The following is a 21638-nucleotide window of genomic DNA, read 5'->3' as shown; positions in this document are numbered from 1 at the left end:
CACTTCTCAAGTCATGGTTGGCCTGGGGGTCTAAGCCTGGGCAGAACTGACCCCAGCCCACCTGCAGGATGTGCTGCACCTGGGCGAGGAGGCGCCCTCCCACCTGTACTACTGCCAGCTGGAGGCCGGGGCCTGCTACGTCTTCACCGAGCAGCTGGGCCGCTTCGCCCTGGTGGGGGAGGCCCTCAGCGTGGCTGCAGCCAAGCGCCTCAAGCTGCTCCTCTTTGCGCCCGTGGCCTGCACCTCGCTCGAGTACAATATCCGCGTCTACTGCCTGCACGACACCCACGATGCACTCAAGGTACCGCCCGCCCCAAGGCTCTGCCTGGCACAGGGAGGTGGGGTTGGGCCTGGCAGGGCAGGCTGACTGCCCCTCGGCCCTGGATGGGGAGGCACCTGCGCCCAGGTGGGTAGTGGGGAGCCCCCCAGCCCCAGGCCAGGCTCACCTGCCTGGGGCCCTGCAGGAGGTGGTGCAACTGGAGAAGCAGCTGGGGGGACAGCTGATCCAGGAACCCCGCATCCTGCACTTCAAGGACAGCTACCACAACCTGCGTCTGTCCATCCATGATGTGCCCAGCTCCCTGTGGAAGAGCAAGCTTCTCGTCAGCTACCAGGTGAGGGCAGACACTTGGGAGCCAGGGCTCAAGTGTCTGGGGCTGGGCACGCCTGGAGTGGGGCACACCTGGGGCTGGGCATGCCTGGAGATGGGCACACCTGACAAGGTGCCTCCTCTCTGCCCCACCCCACCAGGAGATCCCCTTTTATCACATCTGGAATGGCACACAGCAGTACCTGCACTGCACCTTCACCTTGGAGCGCATCAGCCCCAGCACCAGCGACCTGGCCTGCAAGGTGTGGGTGTGGCAAGTGGAGGGCGATGGGCAGAGCTTCAACATCAACTTCAACATCACCAAGGTGGGCGGAAGGGGCCACAGTCCTGCCGTACAGGTGCTGCCCGCAGCCAGCCCCCAGCCGGGCTCCACACTGTGGGCCTCCCCAACCTGCTCCTGCTGTTGACCCCACCCAAGCCCACTTCCTCCTGGAAACCACTCCTGGTGGTCCTCTGTGTTTCCTGGGGATGGGGGAGGTGCAGAAGCAAACGCTAACCAACGCCATCAGAAGTGGGGCAGGAAGTGAAGACGCCAGAGCGAGGAGTGGGGGCGAAAATGCAGGCTTGGAGAGGGACTCGGAGCTTAGCCTCAGACAACAAGGGAGAGTTTGACCAGGAAAGGGTATTTCTGGCTGCGGGGCTGAGAGTGGGGAGGACAAGGCTGGGAGGGGAGAGTAGTAGAAGGTACAGAGCGTGAGGCTGAATGGGCTTCTCTGCTCACCGGCCGTGGGGCTTTGTGGGTACAAAAGCAGGCCTAGTGCCCATGCTGCTGCCACACCCCAGGGTGCTCTGCCCTTCCGGGCAGCCCGGGAACTCCCCCAGCAGGAGGTGGCAGTGGGCTGGGCCTGGGAGATGTTCTAACCAGCACCCTCTCCTCTCCGTTCCCCAACCCCGCCACTCCAGGACACAAGGTTTGCAGAGCTGCTGGCCCTGGAGAGTGAAGGGGGGGTCCCAGCCCTGGTGGGCCCCAGTGCCTTCAAGATTCCCTTCCTCATTCGGCAAAAGATCACGACCAGCCTGGACCCACCCTGCAGCCGGGGGGCTGACTGGCGGACTCTGGCCCAGAAACTCCACCTGGACAGGTGGGTGAGAGGTGGGCAGGGAGAGGGAGGGGCCGCGATGGCCACTGCAGTCCAGCCTGGGGGGTAGGGCTGGCGGGGTGAACCCAGTGGGGCCTGAGCCACGGCCACCAGCAGCCCCCGTGTTCAATGCCCACAGTGGGGGGCATGGTACAGGGTTCCTCTTACACCCTTGTGTGGGTGGGTTTGTGGGAGGCGAGGCCAGGCTGCTGACGGGCTCCCCTCCCTTCCACAGCCATCTCAGCTTCTTTGCCTCCAAGCCCAGCCCCACGGCCATGATCCTCAACCTGTGGGAGGCAAGGCACTTCCCCAACGGCAACCTCAGCCAGCTGGCCGTGGCCGTGGCTGGACTGGGCCAGCCAGACACTGGCCTTTTCACAGTGTCGGAGGCCGAGTGCTGAGGCCAGCCGGGGCCCACGACGCCTACACTCTCACCAGCTTTGACACCCGCCAGGGACAGACGGAAGCCGGGCGGGGGCCCTCTCCCCTCCTCACCCCACTCCCAGCCCAGACCAGGGAGAGCCAGGCTGACAGGCCCCACTCCTGACCAATGCCACCCTTTCACGCTGGTCCTTCAGATCCTGCCCATGCTGCAGCCCCGCCAGGCTGGCACTGCCACCCACTCAGACTCTGCCATGGCTGCCGGGGCCCAGGATAGACAGTGCCTGGAGCCCGGGCTGGGCCCAGCCCACTGGTGTGTGTGTGTGTGTGCGTGTGATGCTACCTCTCCCCCCCACCCCTGCTGGGGGGCCGCATGCACACAGACATGCACGCACACGCTGGGCTTGGGACGCGGGCCCCGGAGCTCCTGCCTGAGCTGGACCTTATGCAAACGTTTCTGTGCCTGCTGGGTAGGGGCACTGGAGGGGCCCGGGGCCAGCCTGGGGGACCCAGAGCTCTGTCCGGATGGCAGGCGTGGGTGGCGGCAGCCCCTGGTCTCAGGCACACACCCACCACACAGGCATGTGCACATGCATGCCTCGTGCTTCCATCTCACACGCATCCCGCGCCTGAGCTGGGCAACTCGCTCTCCGCACCACCCACATCTCACGCTTGTGCGCCCTCGAGTCTTACTCACGGCCCCCTGTGCCCCGGTGTTTGTTCACATCTGCCTCTCACGTGCTGTCCTCCTCCCTCCCACCCAGGGACACCAGGCGGCTCCTTCCAGACCTCCTGACCCTCCCCACCCACCCACCCACCGGCCCCCGGTGGTGAGGTGCCCTGCCCGGCGGGGCGTGTGAATATGCAATGGGAGTCCCGCGCTGTGCAATGGCGAGTGTGCGTGCTGTGGCGTGCCCGTTCCTGGGGCTGGCCGGTGCCCCGGTGCGGGGCTTGTCGTGTGAAGCTTGTGTCCTGACTCTGTCTTAAGTGCATTCACGCACTTACACTTGGCCTTATGTACACAGCCTTGCCCGGCCGCCGGGGCGCATAGGGATTTTAGCGGACGTGAATGTAAATAAATATATATATATATATTGTTAACCCAAGTGCTGCTTCTTTCGGGGAGAGCCGGGGACTAAGGCCAGATGGCCGTTGGAGGGGCGTACCCCCAGGTGCTGGGATAGGCTAGGACTGAGGGCTGTGGTTCCCGGAGACGTCCTCAGGCCTGGCTTGTCTGGGCAAGGCGGCAGGCCACCGCGGTGACCAAGGCCGCGCCTTTGCCGGACCCATCCTCTGATTGTAGAAAGGTGACCTTGCAGCAGGGGGCCAGATCCCGCACAGTGGCCGCCACCAGGCCAGAGAAGCTGTGAGGGTGAAGAGCCGAGGTGGGCCAAGGGGAGCCCAAAGCCAGGGTCCCCGGCCATGCCTCTCAGGCAGGAGACCTCCTCCCACCCCTGCCGCTACACCTCCCAGCCCAGGGAAACCCCCAGTCCATGCCTCCCAGCCAGGTGACCCGGCCCAGACCCTGCACCCATACTCACTGGGGGTGCAGCTTGTAGAGGGTCCCATCCACCCCTACAGACACGGTCAGCTCTTCCAGGTCCCGGTTCTCACGGATCTTCTCTACCACAGCAGCCACGCCCGCCCCACACAGCTGGGCAGCCCGCCGGGACACTACCTGGCACACCTCTCGGACCACCAGGGCGTCGTCCGAGGTGAGGGGCAGCCCCAGGTCCTCCAGGATGGTTCGGACCTGCCGCAGGGCCAGGCTGTCACTGCAACAGGGAAGGAAGTGGGGGACGGAAAGGCAAGACCCCACATTAGCAGCCCTGATCTCTTTCAGGGCTCCTCCCACTTCATCCCCTATCATCCCACCCAGGGTGGAGAGTTAGGTTTCTTTAGAAGGTGGGGGAGGTAGATGCAGGCCTTGGGCACCTTTCGATCTCGGATAGAAACTTGGTCTTGAAGATGTCCCTGGTCTGGAGGCTCTGGCTTTGCTGGCCCCGGAAGAGAACCCCAAGGCTGGTCAAATGCAAGAGGATGTGACGGACAATCTCTCCCAGGTACATGCCACTGATCAGCTTCTCAAACCTGCACGGACATGTGTGTGTGCACGCATGGGGCAGGAGACCCCCTCAGCTCCCGCCGCCACCGCCCACCACCCCAGCTGGCCTGCAGCTCCCACCTCTGCTCGCCAGGGTTGATGGATGCCTGGTCCACACTGGCATCAAAGTGGGTGCTGAGTGCTCCCAGCGAGCCATCATCCCCAAAGGCGCCCCACTCCATGTTGATGCACATGTGGCCCGAGTCCCCGGGCACGCCGGCCACGTTCTGGAGCTCCTCCATGTAGCAGGCATTGGTGCCCGTTCCTGCAGGGATGTGGACAGGGAGGAGCCATTCGTTGGCACACCCAAGGCCCCCCCCCCCACCGAGTCCTCCCCACTCCAAGACGGCAAAAGCTGGGCTCATTCCCTCCCTCTCCGTCTTCCCATGCTCACAATCTGTCCCAGGTCCTGGTCCTCCTCCCTTCTGCAGACCCCCAGTCCCAAACTGTCCAGACCTACACCGCTTTCTCTCCCAGCATCACCATCCCACATCCATCCTGCTGCCCTGGAGTGCTCTTTCTAAAGTCATGTCATTCCCGGGGAAGATGTCTGCAGGTGCAAGATGCAAGCTTGAGCTTCCTGGACTCACTTTCCAGCCCTTAGGTCAGGAGCTGGGGGCCCAGAGAGGAATGAGAAATAAGGAACCCCAGGGTCTGGCCAGAAGAAGGGCAATGAACAGCCGACTCAGATACCACCTGTGTGTGCCCTCATGGAAGCATAAGGAAGGGCGTGGTGGGAAGGGCATGGGGAAGAGCCCAGGGTGAGCCTTCCTGCCCAGAAGGACAGAAAAACCTACGGAGAGAAAGTGATGCTCGAGCTGGGCCTGGAAGCCAAGAAGCACAGAAAGGAAAAGGTCTTCCAGGCAGAGGGCACCCCCTGGGTAAAAGCACCTCCTTCCTTTGCACAAAACATTTTTGGCTCTGGGCAGGTGGTCTCCTCGCTGGCCCCCATCTGGGGTTCACCTGTCCAGTTGTTTATTGACACAGCCATCTGGGTAACCTCTGTCGAGTGCCTACCTGTGCCAGGACCTATTTTCCAGCAGTACCCTGTTTGGTGGGAGGCTGCCAGGGGCCTCCTGTTCTGAGACCAATGTCCGAGGAGCTGGGGGATGGGGGATGCTTGCTCCCCCACTAATGAATCCTTTCTTCTAAGGCTTTAAGTCCCATTCATCCCAGGATCCTGTCCTATCTGATCTCGGCCTTGCTGGAATCTTGCCACCCATATGTGGAGTCAGATTCGGCTCCCCTCTTGTTGCCACAGCCATCCTGGGCTCCATGCCCTGCTGAACAGTCAGCTCCAAGAAGGCAGGGATTTCCCCTTCTTTTATGCATCTTTCTAACCTTTATCCAGCCCCAAGCTGGCTCCTTAATAAAGAGTTAGTCTTCTGGAGGCCCTCACAGCTCATTGCTCCCCTCCCGCCCCAGCTCAGTTCCAAACACTGAGTGGGGACCATCACTGCACTATGCTTTGCCCCCTCTCATTTCATCCTCACGCCCCCTTGAGAGAGGGTTTATTGTTGTCTCCATCTTTGCAATGAGGAAACTGAGGCTCTATGACTTCCCTAAGGTCAAACGGATGGAAGTGGTAATGTATTTCCACGCAAATATGTAAGGCTCCAAAACCCGAATTCATTTTACAGATGGGCAAACTGAGGCTCAGAGAGCTTAAATGACTATGTGTCTGCAGCTTGGCTGGGCTAGAAACCCGAGCTCCAGATACCAAACCCAATAGTGTTTTCCAGGACCCCACTGGGTCAGTCAGGAACGACTCCACATTCCCAAAGCCAGGGGAACGTCCAACCTGAGGCACCAACCCCAGACAGTGAATTAACATCAGGCAGTAGGGGTACAAAAGAGCAGGGCCCTTCTCACCAACGATGAGGCCGACCTCACAACGGGGGTCCTCGTAGCCACAGGACATCATGGTCCCCACCGTGTCATTGACAATGGCAACCACATTCAGCTCCACTGCCTGCACACAAAAGGATGCTGCTGGTTGCTGGGCAACACGGTCGTCATGGCAACCGGCACTGGACCCAGAGGTCTCTACCACAGAGGACCCCTTCTCAGGAAACGGGAGAACTTTTGCTCCCCTCAAGACCTGCACAACCCCAAAACACCCTCCGGAAGCAGGCTCCTACCTGTCTGCGCCCAATGGCGTCCCGCAGCAGACACACCACGTCCTGGCCCTCACATTCCGAGGCATTGAAACCTTTGGTCCAGTTCAGGAGGATACCCTGGAGATGCAGGCAGCTGGAGACCTCTTACAATAGTTTCCAATCTCACTCTTCCCTCCCCAAAGCTGCATCCCGCCAGGGGCATCCTATTTCCTCCCTCCCCCAAGCAGGATTCCCAGTTTGCCATAAGGTTTCAGGCCATGCCCTCTGCTCCCTCCCAACTCCCCAGGCGGCTTTCGGGGTGAAGAAACCTATTAATAAGCATCCGACCTATGTCTTCTATTATTAGTTCCGGAATGCTCAAATGATCCGAGGGTCTGGCCATTTTAAGACGTTTGCTCAGAAGGAATGGTCCTTCATAATTAGGTTAGGGACGGACAAAGCTGGTAAAGTGAGTGCTGTGTGTTTGAAAAGAGAGGACAGAGAAAGCTCAGAGGTCCAAATGACTACAGAATCTGCTCTTTCAGAAAGAACCAGAAGAGTCACTTGAGAGCAAGGAATTCTCAGTCAGGGACAAAGCCGTGTTAATGGGAGATTCGCTCTTATGTTCCTTCTAGATAGGAGTGAAGGTCGACTGGAAAAAACAGAACCTGGATACCTGGGCAGGATGGGAGGGAGTGAGGCAGATAAGCTCTTTATTGTGAGAAATTGAACTTTAGTGAACTTAGTGATGAGGAGCCTGACTGTACTTAGGGATGTTCTTTTCTGAGTGCGCTTTCTCTGAGGGATGGGACTGGGGGAGCGGGAGCTTTTCCATGGCTGTTAGGAGAAAATGACTGATCTGCCCAAAGCACAGGGAGGAGGCCTAGACATTTTCCCAATAATATTTCCTTGTATCCTTTTCCCCATTTTCCCAGCAGCAAGTGTGTTCTATGCTCACTGCCTCAAGGGAGAACCAGTTTGAGGAAGACCAGGTCAGGGGAAGCAACACCAAAGCCTCCCTGCTCCCAGATGAGATAAAGGCACCCTGGTCTGGGCAAGGGGAAGCAAAGGGGAAGGCAGACCCAGGTTTTTGGTGGCTCCTCGAGAAAGTCATCCTGTGCCCTCCTACCCTGAACCAAGCCTCCGTGAAGGTGTGTGTGGCAGGGGGGCAGGGGGAAACAGAAGAGATCTGAGTGATCTGAAAGCAGAGGAAGTCTCTGGCCTTCTTCTCCAGGTAACACCCAGGAAGGTATCAAGACCAGAGAGAGGAAGTGGCAGAGGGGGGTGCGTCTCCCTGCATTTCCCATGTGTCTGCACCCTCAGTGCAGCAGAACGCTCTGCAGCCGAGAGGGGCCAAGGTGGGTGGTCCCCCACCCAGGTGCCCAGCCCTTCCAGAAATGAGCCCTTACCCGGAGAAAAGGACCTAAACTGATTGATGTTAAGAGGTTTTCACCTCTCAATGGAATGCAGGCTCAACATAGGAATTAAGGTCAGTTAATTCCCAGGTTTCTTGCACACCTGGATTTACATACCGTCACACCCGCTTCTCCCACTTTACAAGGACTACTCCAAAGGAGTGTGAGTGCTTGGTGCAGAGAGGAACAGAGTCCACGCAGAATGAGAATGCCAACTATGCGATCCAAAGGACAGGCAAGTAAAAGACAGCAGGGTCAAGCAGCTGTGTGTCAGAGAGGTCAGCACGAGGGCTGGCTGGAACTCAGATGGCTTTCCAGTGATCACGGACGGCTACCAATGCAACAGATGCCTTCAGGGGCAGTGAGGCCCTCCTCCCGAGAGGCAGAAGTTGGGGGGTTGAGAAGGAGATTTCTGGGAACTTGAACCAGAGGCCAGCGGAGGTGGTAGGTTCCCGCTACAAGCTGCGTTTGTGTGCACTGAGTATATTATCCTTGTTTAAGGACCCATTAGGTGTGTGATGAGTGGGAATGACTTGTCCAGATCTGTGTCTCCTCTCTGCCTCCCCAGTCAGGCACCCAATACAGAGCCAGGCACTAAGAAGGCATCAAGGAAGGAAGGGAAAGGGCAAGAGGGCCAAGAAAATTTGCAGCTGCAAATGCCTCCTAGAGACCAAAGCAAATGTTTCTCCCTGCAGGCTCCCCTGGGCTGGTATACCAGGGCTACAGCTAGGATGGTCACTGTGGCCTCCTGCCAGCCCTGTCCCTGGGTCTGCTGCCTCTGAGCAGCCTGGACCCCAGTCCTGGCTCCATTCTCACGCCCACTGCACCCCACAAGAGCATCTATGTCCTTTTCCCCTCTCTGGATTCTGGGCCACTTCACCATGACACTCCACCTGGGAGCACCAGGTCCGGGGAAACTGAGGTCCAAGCAGGCCCAGCCTAGCAGTTTGTCCCCCAGCTCAGGGTGCTCATACCCCTCTCCCCAGCCTCCTGCCCACTCCATGAAGGGTCTGTGGGTGTGAGGGCCTTGGGGAGAGCGTCTCCTGGGCCTCCCACCCTCCCTCACCTGGTCCAGGCCCAGCTGCCTGCAGGGGAAGGAGAAGGTGAAACCCAGGGGGAGGCTCTGCCCGCTCAGGCCCTGCTTCTCCTGGAAGTCCACGATGCAGTCCACGATATGGTCGAAAAGCTGCGGGGGCGGGACTGGGTCAGATGCTGAGCCCCGCCCAGCGGCTCGCCCCGCCCATTAAGCTGGGGCCCAGGCCCAGGTTACCTGCCGCCCAGAGCCCTGGGCCACACTCTCTGGGATGGAGTAGACCTGATTGGTGATCCGCACGCCTCCCGCAGTCACACGCACCAGGAGGACCCGGAAGTTGGTGCCCCCGAGATCCAGGGCCAGGAAGTCCCCCCGCTCTGTGAGGGCAGAGAACCTCAGGGCCAGGGCAGAGCTGGTGGCCGCAGCTCCTACATGTGGCGTGACCCACCCCCTCCGGGGATCCTGTGCCAGCCCCACGCACGGGCCAAGCCCTCACCGCTGCCGTCGGGCGTGGAGCGGACGTAAGTGGGCAGCATGCGGAGGGAGGAGGCCTCCCCGCGAAGCCCCCTTGCCATGGCTTCCCGCATCTGCGCCTGCACTGCTGCCAGCTGCTCCCGGTTCAACCGCAACGGCGCCAGGGTCTCCTCCAGCAGGCGCCGGTGGGCGGCCAGGCGGGCAGCCACGGCGGTCACCATGGCCACTCCCCGGCCGCCCCCGTCCACAGAGGGGACAAAGGAGACATCACATTCAGGGGCCAGCAGCATCACCGTCTCCTGCAGGATGCTGAGAAAGCTGTGTGGACGGACACATCGCTAGGGCTGGCTGAGGTCCTGGGCCCATCATCCCCAATCAATTCAATCCTAAAGCCTTCCTGGGCAGCAACCATCCCCCTGGTCCCCAACACCCCCTCCCTCGCACACCCAGGGAGAAGCATCCCTTTCACTGGCATCCACTGGCTTTCACACGCATACTTTCCGTGGCACCCTAGCGCCCTCCGTGCGGGGCTCACACACGTTCGTGCTAACTAGGGCCCCTCGCTCATGCTTGCCCGGGCCTGGCTACTCGTCACACCTGGGGCGTTGCGCAAACACTCGGCCTCCGGTGGCCACGGCGATCTGGAGCGCTAGCTGCTCCCGGCTACGCTGGAGGCGGGAGAGGACCGCTGCCAGGGCCGCGGCGCAGAGGTGGGCGGCTCGCGCGGTCACGGCCGCGCACACGAGCTGCACGAGCGCAGCGTCCGCGGCCCCCGGTCTCAGGCCCAGGCTCTGCAGGATGACATGTGCCCGGGCTGCTCCGCCAATGGGGCTGGGGAGGGGTGCAGTGCTGGTTTGGGTTTCAGATAGCCCCAAATCTCCCCGCCTCCATCTCGCGCTTAAGCTCCGCCCCTCGACTGCCTGGGGGACAGAATACCCCCCGACCCGACCAAGCCCCCACCCCCCTGCCGCCCCCCCACTCCCCTCACCCCTCATCCTCTTCCCCAAGCTGAGATCCCTTGTCTGAGCCGCCTCTGCCCCACTTACTCCTCCATTTCAGCCACGTGCTCCAGCAGGATGCTGCCGCGGGTCAGCAGTGGGGAGGAAGTGGAGCCTCCAAAGAGCGCCCCTCGCCGGGCCAGATGAACCAGCACTAGCCGCACCAGTTCACCCAGGTACAGGCCCCCAATCATCTTCTCAAACCTGAAAGAGGCAAGGGTGACTGGACAGAGCTTTTCCTAAGCCTTCAGCCCCACCGGGTCCAGACTCCAAGAGCTCCCAAAGAGGGGTCAGTTTTGGAGTGTGGGAGGGAGGGTTCCCCAGACTGGAGGTTCCAGAATAGCCTCCCAGGAGATAAGTGGGGGCTTGCCCAGACCCTACTGCCCACTCCCTGCTCTGGTCTACTTTAGGGGTGGCAGAACCCAAAGGAGAGCAGGGGATACTTAGCCCTGTCAGGGCTGACCAGGGCCAGGAATAAGGGAAGGCCAAGGGTCAAGAACTCTGGGGGGTCTGGAACCTTCTTGAGCCCTTCTTTCCTTGAGCCCAGCCAGTCTGCCCTCCTCCCCAGGAGCAGCCTGGAAACCCTTAGAGCAAGAGGGAGAGGCTTAGAGCAGAGGGGTGGCAGGCAGAGCCCAGGGGCTGGAGAGCAGAGCAGGGATAGAGCCCAGAAGCAGAAAAGTCAGGGCCCCCCAGACCACCTCTGGGCCCCAGGATTCAGGGACTTGTGGTCCAGGGCACGGTCAAAGACGGTGAGCACTGGCCCCAGGGCCCCTTCATCGCCAAAGGAGCCCCACTCTACGCTGACGCAGATGCGGCCCCGGTCCTCATCCAGCACCGCCACATGCCGTGTCTCCTCCATGTAGCATGCATTGGTGCCCGTGTCTAGCAGGGATGATGCCGTCAGGGCCTGCCCACAAGGCGGCCACACCCCCTGCCACCACCAGGATCGGTCTGTGGCTCACCCACAATGAGCCCGACCTCACAGGGCCCGACGCCCGGCTCGCAGCCCATCATGGTGCCCACTGTGTCGTTCACCACGGCAACCACGTCAATGCTGTAGGCCTGGGCAACGGAGAGGGCAGAGGTCAGGCTGGCTGGAGCAGCCAGAGCCAGGTACCCAGGGGATTGGCAAGGATGGGGCAGCCAACAACTCCCTGGTCCTGGCTTTGATGGAGACACTGGAGTCCATGAAACACACCTGTGTGCCCATAAGCAATTGTGCTGTCACCTTGGAAAGGGACCTTCAACCCCATGAGGTGCCCGAAATGCTACCTCCTTAAATAGTGTGCCTCGCTTGTCTCAGCCTGGTCCTGGCCCAGCTCCTCACATCCCTTCCTCCAGGCTCTGATTGCAGATCCCAAATAGCAGGTGGTAGTTAGTGCCACCAGCTCTCTCTGACATCCAGGCAATTGCCTATCCTGCTCTCTGAGACTAGACCAGCTTGACCTGTCCGGCTCTGCAGCTGACCTCCTTCAAGTGCCCCCAGAGTTTCCTGAATGCACCTCTGCAATGGTGCTGATCTTACTTTGGGATGTTTTCCCCATTAGACAAGTGAGGTCCTTGAGGACAGGCTCAAAGTGTTTTCATTTTTGTTTCCCCCGCCCAGGGTCATGAACATCTATGTGATCTTTCTAAGCCTCAGTTTCCTCATCTATAAAATGGGAATAGCAGTGACATTTCCTCTAGGGTTAAAAAACCGGATAAAGGATATGAATGGGAAAGGAAGTCATGGCCTGGGGTGTTGAGGGGCATCTTTGGAACAGGCGATCCAGACTCACAGGCTACAGGAGCTGGTCCCAGGCCCGGACATGGGGGGGCAGCCCTCCCCTCGTCCCTATCTCCACTCACCCCCTGCCTCTTGATGGCATCTCTCAGCAACTGGACCACATCCTGGCCTTCCACACCACTGCACCTAAAACCTTTGGTCCAGGAAATGAGGGTGCTCTGGGGGCGAAGAAGTTGGGTCACTTCCCTGGCAGCCTTCATGGGGCAGGAATCCTCCACCCTGTCCCCACATCCTCTCCACCTCACCCTGTCCAGGTGTGTCTGGTGACAAGGAAAAGAGAAACTGAACCCAAGTTGTAGGCGCCGATTGCCCACGGGGAGCGCATCCAGGAACTCAGACAGGCAGCGGGCGGCAAAGTCAAAAAGCTGTGGAGAATTGGGGGGAGGGGGGCTCAGCTGTGCTCCCCAGCATTGTCCACCCCCCCCCCCCCCGGCCAGGCCTCAGAGGCTGAGCAGTGAGCACTCACCTGCTGGCCAGGTCCCAGCATCACCTCCTGGGGAATCACAAACTCCTGGCTCCTGGGCTCCGTCCTGGGCCCCCCAATGCCCGTAAGGGTTACCCACAAAATGTGCAGTGTGGCCCCTGTGGCTCCCAGTTCCAGCACCACGAAGTCTCCTTGCTCTGGGGACACAGGAAGGCATGCAGCAAGCCAGACCGGAGCCCTCTGCCTCCCGGAAGCATTCCCAAGGCCAGCAGAGTCTGACCAAGGGAATGTAGAGGTGGGGAGCTGGAATGAGGAGCTGCCCCCCTCCCCCAGGTCGGCACCCTGTCCCTGGGGAGTAGCCTTGGCTACACACCAGTGCCATGCGGTATGGAGCCCACATAGGTGGGCAGCATCCGGACGGCAGGAGCAGGGCTGGTGTGCCCCTTCAGCGCCTGCTCCATGGAGTCTAGCAGGCTGGCTTGGATCTGCCGCAGCTGCGCTTCTGTCACCTTGAACTGCTGCAAGCACTTTTGCACCTGTGAAGAAATAGGCTGTAAACCAGGCAGGATCCATGTTGGCCTGGCCAGATTCCCCGACTCCAACCCAGGGCAGAGGCCAACCCTCCCCAGCTCACCAAATAAACAGATACTATGGTTCCCATTCCAGGTTGGTGCACTTCCTTCTGGGGTCTTACTGGAGCCTCATGGTCTCATGGTCTCCCCAGCACCAGTGCAGCCCCACTCCTTCCCCTCTCCACATACCCTGGCTCTCTTGCAGCTCACAGCCTGCACCCAGCTCCTGCATGCTCTATTCCGGAGGAAGGACCCATCTCCTCCTCCCGCTCCATTCTTGCTTGGCTCCTTCTGTGCCCCCTAATCCCTCCGCCTTGTGCCCTCTGCTCCTTTGAATTCAGAATTTGGCAAGGTCTCCCCCATGCCACCCACACCTGGTTCCTCCCAATACCTGAACGCATCGAAGCTGCCCAGCGAGCAGCTGTTGAACATGTGAATGAATGAACAAATGAATGACCATTGGAATTCTTCAAATTCAAGTGCTTCCCTCTCCCAATCCACTCTTAACTTAGAGTCTGAGCAACCCCAGCAAGGTGAGTTTGGAGATCACTCTGAAGGGGATGGACACATACCAATGGAGCCCTGCCCTAGTCTAAGCACTGTACACAGCATAACCAGCAAGTCCTGCTCTTATGGAGCTCTTATTCCAGTGTGGGAAACAGAAAACAAGCAAATAAACAGATAATATGGTTCTGGTAGCAATGCTGGCTATTTGGGGGGTGGGGTGGGGGAGGCAAGATTAAATGTTAGATAGTAACCAGTGACCAGGGGAGGAAGAGCTATTTTTAGATAGTTGGTCAGGGAAGGCCCCCCAGAGGAGGTAACCTAAATGAAAGGGGATAAGCCAGTTGAAGATCTAGGGAGAGCACATAAAGAGATTTTCTTCAGAGCAAGAGGATGGGTTTGGGGGGAACACTGGGCCGGGAGTGGATTGGAGTCTGAAGAGAGGATTGGGATGGTAAGGAAGATGGAGAACGGGGATGCCCCAGGTTCTCATTCCACTATGTGCCCATGGGGAAGGGGGACTGTGGGGGGAATTTAGGAAGTACTCTGGGTACCTCACCTCTGTGTGCAGAACCCCACCTCCCACTCTATCCCTGGTTGATCATCTCTCCTATCCTTCAAAAAAGTCCCAACGGCCTCTATGCATTTGTTGGAGGTTCCAGCCCCGTGACTCAATTCTCCCTGATCTTAGACTTTCCAAGGCCATCCCACCTCAAGTTCTACTTCCTGTCACACACAGTTCCTTGTCACAATTTCAATTCCCCTCCTGTCCCACCAATGACCCACTGCCCTAAACTGCGCTCAAGCTCCTAGACAATCAGGCATCTCCAGGAAGCACCAGGAAGGGGTGGCTGCACTTTGAGGGACATGAGGCGGCTCAGTCCCACCCACCCCCACCCCCCCACCCCCCACTGTATGGAGACAACGGGAAAACCAATCCCTAAGAAAGGCAAATAATCCTAGTGTGGTGCCAGATGTTCAGTTCCACATTTATGTTATAGCAGATGCTTCCGGCAGCCAGGCACGCTGGGTGGGTGGGTGGGTGGGGATTATTCCTATGTTACCAAAGAAGAAACTGAGGTTCAGGGAGGGACAAACATCTGCTTAGCCCAAGCAGCTATTAAGGGGCAGGGCAGGATTTGAACCCAGATCTGACTGCAAAATGTGAAGCACACGATTTTGCCTACAAAGGACTCCATAGAATCTGGGGTGAAAAAATTTATACCTGAGTCCTTGCTCTGCCACTCCTTTGCTCTTTGGCCCTGGGCAAGTCACACCTCTCTGAGCCTCACTGATCTCATATTCAGAAGTTCCACCATGGCAGGGCTGAGTCTTGGTTACTGCTGTGCCTCAGGGCCACACAGAATGGTTGGCTTGAGGCAGGCGCTTGGGAGGGGTTTGTTGGATAAATGGTTGTGGCATGAGGATTAAAGGGGATAATGTACATGAAAGTATAAAGTGCTGTTCCAATGTGAAGGCCGTTTTATTATTGCTTAATGAAAGTAGCAGAGTTATGGAGAAGTCAATGGCTTAGGCAGACTGATGCTTTTCTTTCTTTTTCTCCTGGGTGCAGTGAGGGATTCAAGAGGAGGGGTTAGGAGATGGCAGAAGCCACAAGTAGGACAGGAGCACGTCCCTGACAGACTGGTGGGTCAGCCACCAGCTAGGAGAAGCTACTGGAGATCCCCCCCATATCTGCCCAGAGTGGAGAGAGAACTCAGCCAGGAGAGGGAAGAGCAAAACATTGGAATGTGAAATGCAACATGGCTTCAATGCTGGGTCGCTCTGGGCCCATCAGGTCACTTCTCTGAGCACATATCTTCCTCTACCAAGTGGGAAGAGTAACAGTGCCTGCTCCTCAGAGATGCTGGGGAGGACTGAGAAGACGATACAGGTGAAGTGTGGGACAAGTTCTGGCATATAGCAGGTTCCCAATGAGATGTGGGCTCCCTGTCCTTAGAATGCAGTCTGCCAGCAGAGCCTGAGTCCATGCCCCTTCTGGTGATAAAGAGACCTCGGGGGTGGGGTTGGGGAATGGGTTCTCTGAGAGACCAGGCCGGGCAATGGCGACACCGATCGTCCTGTGAAGGGGAGCCAGGGCCCAAGGCCAAGGGAAATTTGGTCCTCCTGTGAGGTTCCCCAAAGCCAAAGGAAATTGTCTTTCAACTGCAGATGTGGGTTGAAAGATGAGATCTGCAGATGAGAGATGACGGCAGGCCCCCCAGCACAGCCTGCTTAGTCTCCATGCAGGTTGGGCATGAAGAAGGTGCTCAGGCTTTGTCTAGTTTATGGATGGATAAGTAGAAAAATAGGGGAAGGAAACAAACAGACAAAGGTACCCAGTGTTCTTTTTTACTTCAATTGCTCTTTTTCACTCTAATTATTATTCTTGTTATTCTTGTGTGTGTGCTAATGAAGGTGTCAGGGATTGATTTGGGTGATGAATGTACAACTATGTAATGGTACTGTGAACAATCGAAAGTACGATTTGTTTTGTATGACTGCGTGGTATATGAATATATCTCAATAAAATGAAGATTAAAAAAAAAAAAAAAAAGACATCATGCTGAGCAAAATAAGCCAGGCACAAAAAGAGAGATATTGTATGTTACCACTAATGTGAATTCTGTGAAAAATGTACAATGTTTTATACTGTAGAATGTAGGGGACCTAGAGATACCAATTAGTGAAGGGGGAATGATAATCTAATAAGAACAGATAAACTATGGAGGGTAATCTCAATGTTATGGGAATGCTCAGGAATGATTATGGTTTGTAAACTTTCTTGGATATAGTAAGATCATGTTGGAAGCAATAGAGTTATTTTAGGTTTTTTTTTTCTCTTATTCCTTTGTTTTCTTAGGGGTTGTTAATTTTCTTGGGGTATGGTAGGAACATGTTGGAAGCAATGTAGTTATTTTAGATTATTTGTTTTTCTTACTCCTCTGTTTGGACATGGTTTATTAATTTTCTTGGGGTATGGTAGGAACATATTGGAAGCAAAGTAGGTATTTTAGGTTATTTGTTTTCCTTAATCCATTGCTTTGTTTGAAATGTTGTGGGGTTTTTTTGGTTGTTGTTTGCCTGTTTGTTTTTAATTTTTTGATAAACAAAGTTAAAAAATTGAAAAAAAAATCAGTAGAAAAATGGGAGTAAAAACTAAATGACAAATAGGGTGGGATGGGGGGATGGTTTGGGTATTCTCTTTTCACTTTTATTTTTTATTCTTATTCTGATTCTTTCTGATGTAAGGAAAATGTTCAGAAATAGATTGTGGTGATGAACGCATAACTATATGATCATACTGTGAACAGTTGATTGTATACCATGGATGACTGTATGGTTTGTGAATATATTTCAATAAAACTGAATTAAAAAAAAAAAAAAAGAAGGTGCTCAGGAAAGGTGTACATCAGGGTCGGGGGGTACAGGTTGGACATGGGAGATAGGGAAGCATAAAATGCACTGAGAGGTGATGCCCCACCACTTTGGGCAACAAGCCTAGCCAGGTAGATCTCAGGCTGAACCAGGAAACTAAAGAAACAGCAGGGGATGATTCAAGAACCCTTAATGGGCACCTCCTCCAAGCAGGTCCTGTATCCCCATCAGCCCATCTAATCCCTTGGGGGGGAAGGCGGTGGGGAGTATTAGACTGCATTTTCCTCCATTTTGCTGATGAGGAAGCAAAGACCAAGAGGTGAAATAACTTACACAAGTGTTTCCTGTTCAAGGGTGTGGTGTGCGAGGGCTTCTGAATCTTGGTCAAGGTATTGGAAAAAAAGAGAAACTCATTTCTGAGCCAACCTTAGGCATACAGAGATGAGGATGTGTAATAACCGCGAAGTTGAGCCTAGCACTAAAATCACCTTTGTGCCTGACAGCAGTGGCTGTGTTGAGGAGAGGGAGATGTGCAGGAGTAGAGAAAGGGTAGGGCTCAAGACACAGCTTGTTACCCAGAAAACCTGGTGGAAAGTGAGCAGTGAAAGGAGGGTCCTTTCCAGGTGTGTCAACCTATCTAGGGGTGGTCAAGGAGTGGCATCTATGTGGGGCAAGTTGACGAAAGCAATAGGTTTAGAGCTGAAACACCTCAGCCCGAGCTCCTGTTGTGCCTTTAACTCAAGTCACTTCACTTCTTAAGCCTCCTCTTCCTCGTCTGCAAGATGAGATGATATCCATCTTGCCTTTGTTCGGGGCCTCAAAGGAGATAGTGACCAGAGATGAAAGGCTTGGTAAATTCTAAAGGGCTGTACAGGTATGAGCCCATGGCCCCACAGCTTCTCCAGTCAATCCTGCTCTTGACAGCCTTAAATATGCACGAGACCAGAACCCAGTGCTGAACTTACCAGCTCAGAGCTGTCTGAGGGACAGCCCGGGGCTCCTTCCCCATGCTGCAACCCTACAGGCTCAATGGAGTCCATTTGGTTCCACAATGGTGGTTGGCCACCTATGGGGAGAAAAGGGACAGCCCAGGTGAACCACCTACTCCATAGGCTCTAGGAGGCTGTGACCTTTATCCTCAACTTCCTTTCTTCTGAAGGGAGCCAAGAAGGAAGCTGTGGACAGAATTTGGAACCTCTGGCCATGAGAATAATCCACCAGAAGACCCTTGTTTTCCAGAAGCATGTGTAACGAGAAGGCATAGGAAGGCTGATTTCAAGTCCAAACACCATTCTTTCATTCATGCACTCACATTCACCTGTTCCTGATGCCTACGGGCTGGATGCTGGGGTGGAGACTAAGCAAGCCTGAGCCCTGCCCTCATCCTAGGCCCTGCCCTCAGGGACCTCACAGCCTTACCAACAATCCCAGTCCCGTTGACACAGGCTGGACAGAGATAGACATGCTGTGCTTGGGACTGGTCAGGATGGCCAAATAAGTTTGGAACAAAGGGTGTGAGGGGAAAAGGGGGCCAAAGATCTGCTGGAGAAATAGGCAGGGCTAGATTGCAGATAGACTTGATGCCAGGCTAAGGCACATGCATGTAATTCTGAAGGTGATGGGGAGATATGGACAGGGGTGTGACATGGATAGATGTGTTTCAGAAGGGGGTTCCCCTAATGGCATAAAATTACAGTTTCTCCATCAGTACAACAGGAGAAATTATATCTACCCTCACGAGGTAGTGCTGAGAATGGAAGAACACCTGGGAAAATGTTTTTTGAAATTTAACGGGTATTACAAGTGTGAGCTCGTGGGTTGTTTTTGAAGGTGCAGGGATGCAGGGCAGAAAGGAGTTGAGGCCCCAGGTCTCCCGTGGGGCAGTGGCACCAGGTCTGTCAATTGGTCCATCTAATTTTCTTCTTCAGTGACACGGGGATCAACAAATGTCTAAGGACTGTGTGGGGCACATGAGATCATGAGAACATTGCTCTGAGGGTACTTTCAGATTTATATAGCTGACTCTGAATTGAAACTTTCTGAGCCTCAATTTCCTCTTCTGTAACATAGAAAACAAAATTAAGTTCTTGTGAGGTTGAAAGGAGCTCATGGTTATGAAAGTCCTTTGCAGACTGTAAAGGACTGTAGCAAAGTCATGGGTTTTGCCCACCCATGCTAGAGGTGGCATTGCTGTTCCAGGGAATCCCTGAGGGTGCCTTCAGGGATTTGGGTGCCCTTTAGGGGTGGGGGAAAAGGAAAATGCACTTAATCACTCCATCTCTCCTTCTCCTAAAGGCAAAACTTCTGGAAAGATAGTACTTTCCCACCCCTGCATCCCCTCCCCACCCTCTATCCTCATTTCTCCCATGAATTTGCCCTCCACTTGGCTACCTATGACCTCCTAACTGCCCCACCCAAGCATTTTCCTCAGCCCTCCCTCCCCCACCCCCATGGTGCTCTCTCAAGCATGCAAGGTCATGAGCCATTCTCTTCACTGCCAAATTCTCTCCCCCCTTGGCTTCAGCAGCCAGTCTCGCCAGGGTCTTTCTCACTGAGTCTCTCTCAGTCTTTGTCAGTAATTCTTCCTCTCCTTTCCCCTTAAATGCTGGCGACCCCAGGTTTCTGTCCACAGCCCTCTTCTTCACACTCTTTATCTCACTCATTCCCAAGGCTTTGATTAAAAGCTGTATGTGAGGACTCCCAGATCCACCGCTGTCCTGAGCCAAATCCTAAATTCCAATCATCTGCTAGACATCATAGATGGTGGGTAGGCTCCTCAAACTCAACCAGGCAAAGCCATGCTCATTTTCTCCTTCATTCCTCCCCCTAAAACTCTTCAATTCTCCACCTTGGCTAAACGCATCCAGCTATTCAGGTTGCTTGTACACATGCCTGACTCTCACCTTGCAGGCTCTGTGAAACAATGCTCGCGCATGTTCCCTGCTCCCCGTTCCAGCCACCAACCACCCCAAACAGCCTCTGACGCCTCCACTTCCAGACTAACCCCACTTCCACCCCAACTCCCAATGCATGACCAGAGTGACTGTACTAAGAGATTTTATCATGTCATTTCCTGGCTCTCTCCTTAAAAAAAGGAAGCAAAATTTCAAATCATGATGGCTCCCACTGCAAAAAAAAGTCCAAAACTCTTTGTCGTGGCCTTCCAAGCCCTTCACACTCCATCCTCTAAGCTTTCTCTCTTGCTACTCTTCTCACCCCGCACTCCAGCCACATTGACTACAAGCTGCTTCCTTGTCTTCTGCCTTCTGTTCTTCAGGCAAATTGTTCCCTTAGTCTGGAGGGTTCTCCCTATAGCCTTGCAGTGTCTGAGGCATCCCTGTATCTTCTCTGCCCAGCACAGAGTTTGGCTTATGTAGATGCTAATACAGGTTTGTAAAATTGGGGCAAAAAGTTTTTCCTATTTGGGGAACCAAGAACTCAGTTTCTAACGAATCTCCCCCAAACTCACATAAAACCTACACTCAGTCTCCAATTCTGTCCAATGGGGAAAATATTACTTCCATATACCTTACAGATCGGTTTCAAGGATAAGATGAGATAACTGAGGTAGTTTGGAAAGGACTAAGAGTAGCTTTTACTCTCCATGAGGCCCGGCTGGCTCAACCATGCATTCATTCATTCTCTTATTCAATCCCCTCCACTCAGTATTTATTCAGCACCTCTACATGCCAGAAGCTGACGTTTTTCCCAAGTAATCTAAGCGTTTACACTCTGGGTGAACATACTCATGTCTGTCTTCTCCAATCGAGAGTTCCTGTGGAAAGGGACCGGGTCCCACAACAGCTGAGGCTGGGGTCTGATCTCGCTCACCTTTGTTTATTGGGAAAGGAGATTATGGGACCATGTCTCATCTGGGGATGTTGTCATCCCAGAACCCAGCCCACAGTCTGCACAAGTTTGAACAATGAGGGCCTCTTGGCTTTCTTCTCTCAGCTGAATCAGCAAAAGGTATTTTAGGGACCCCTGCTGAGGATGGGAGCTGCCATCCAGGCTTAGATGAGCTAGTGTTTCCAACTTTCACTTCCTCTGGTGTGGACCAAGCAGGAGGGACAAGGTGAGGGGGTTGGGGGTGAGGCCTTACCTGGAAAAGCAGTAGTTTGTCACTTTCCTCAGTCCTGAGCTCTTCTCTCCCAGTGTGAGCCGTCCCAGTGACCTTGGTCTGTACCCAAAAGTGAAACTCCGGGGTGACCTGAGTTATAAGGTCCCCAAGCTCCACCCTCTTCCTCCACTACCACTTACCAGACACCAGCTAATTCAGGAACACAGTACTTCCTCCCATGTGTAACCTATGAGGAGCCCAGGGTAGGCAGAGTTGTGGTGCAAACTTAAGCAAGACGACCACAGGAAGTTGGAGCCCTGTATTGGGCCAAGGGCCCTGGGCTGCCTGTCCCTCCTGTAGCGCTGGAGCTCCATTCACTCTGCAAACACTGAATCTGGGTTTTGAGGCAGTGGTTGTGGAAACCCAAAAGTATATAAAACACACCCCTGGAAAGGAGCTCGAGGAGTCTAGTCAATAGACAATTTTCCAAAATGTGGAAGTGCTAATGAGCAAGCAGTGATGTGGGAACCAAATAGGAAAAGGTTGTCAGCCCAACAGGGGGCTGGGCAAGTTGAAGCTGAGCCTCGAAGGGAGAATAGCAGTTTGCTAGCAGAGGTGATCCTTGACAAGAAAAAGAACAGTATGTACAAAATCATGAAGGGCCCAAAGCACATGGTGCCTTCATGGAACTGGGTGTAGCTCTGAAGTCCTAGAGAAGATA

The 21638-nt window shown here is 55.3% G+C and overlaps 2 protein-coding genes across 4 annotated transcripts in view; one reads left to right on the top strand and one right to left on the bottom strand.

Annotated features, from left to right (window-relative positions):
* Positions 1-3160, top strand: part of UNC5A (unc-5 netrin receptor A) — a 64887-nt gene extending 61727 nt beyond the window's left edge. For both annotated transcript variants that reach the window (XM_037823078.1, XM_037823077.1), the window contains 5 exons: positions 68-301; positions 465-614; positions 751-915; positions 1514-1692; positions 1925-3160. In XM_037823078.1, coding sequence (XP_037679006.1) covers positions 68-301; positions 465-614; positions 751-915; positions 1514-1692; positions 1925-2090 — 894 coding nt within the window. In that variant the 3' untranslated portion in view covers positions 2091-3160. The remainder of the gene's footprint in view (positions 1-67; positions 302-464; positions 615-750; positions 916-1513; positions 1693-1924) is intronic.
* On the bottom strand, positions 3143-21089 carry HK3 (hexokinase 3). 2 transcript variants are annotated; one of them, XM_037823075.1, is made up of 19 exons: positions 20960-21089; positions 17823-17923; positions 12777-12939; positions 12446-12600; positions 12225-12344; positions 12042-12137; positions 11156-11255; positions 10892-11075; positions 10242-10397; positions 9793-10026; positions 9218-9513; positions 8959-9098; positions 8755-8874; positions 6316-6435; positions 6047-6146; positions 4256-4439; positions 4006-4161; positions 3612-3845; positions 3143-3434 (listed from the first exon to the last, which is right to left on the bottom strand). In XM_037823075.1, the coding sequence occupies exons 2-19, from the start codon at positions 17895-17897 to the stop codon at positions 3290-3292; spliced, it is 2778 nt and encodes a 925-aa protein (XP_037679003.1). In that variant the 5' UTR covers positions 17898-17923; positions 20960-21089; the 3' UTR covers positions 3143-3289. The 2 variants fall into 2 exon arrangements, with proteins under 2 accessions (XP_037679003.1, XP_037679004.1); XM_037823076.1 differs by having other exon boundaries at positions 6316-6411.
* Positions 21090-21638: the final 549 nt, after the last annotated feature.

This window comes from Choloepus didactylus (assembly GCF_015220235.1).
Source record: "Choloepus didactylus isolate mChoDid1 chromosome 11 unlocalized genomic scaffold, mChoDid1.pri SUPER_11_unloc1, whole genome shotgun sequence".
Lineage (NCBI taxonomy): Eukaryota > Metazoa > Chordata > Mammalia > Pilosa > Megalonychidae > Choloepus > Choloepus didactylus.
Note: the sequence above shows the minus strand (reverse complement) of the source record. Positions and strands in the feature narration are given on the sequence as shown.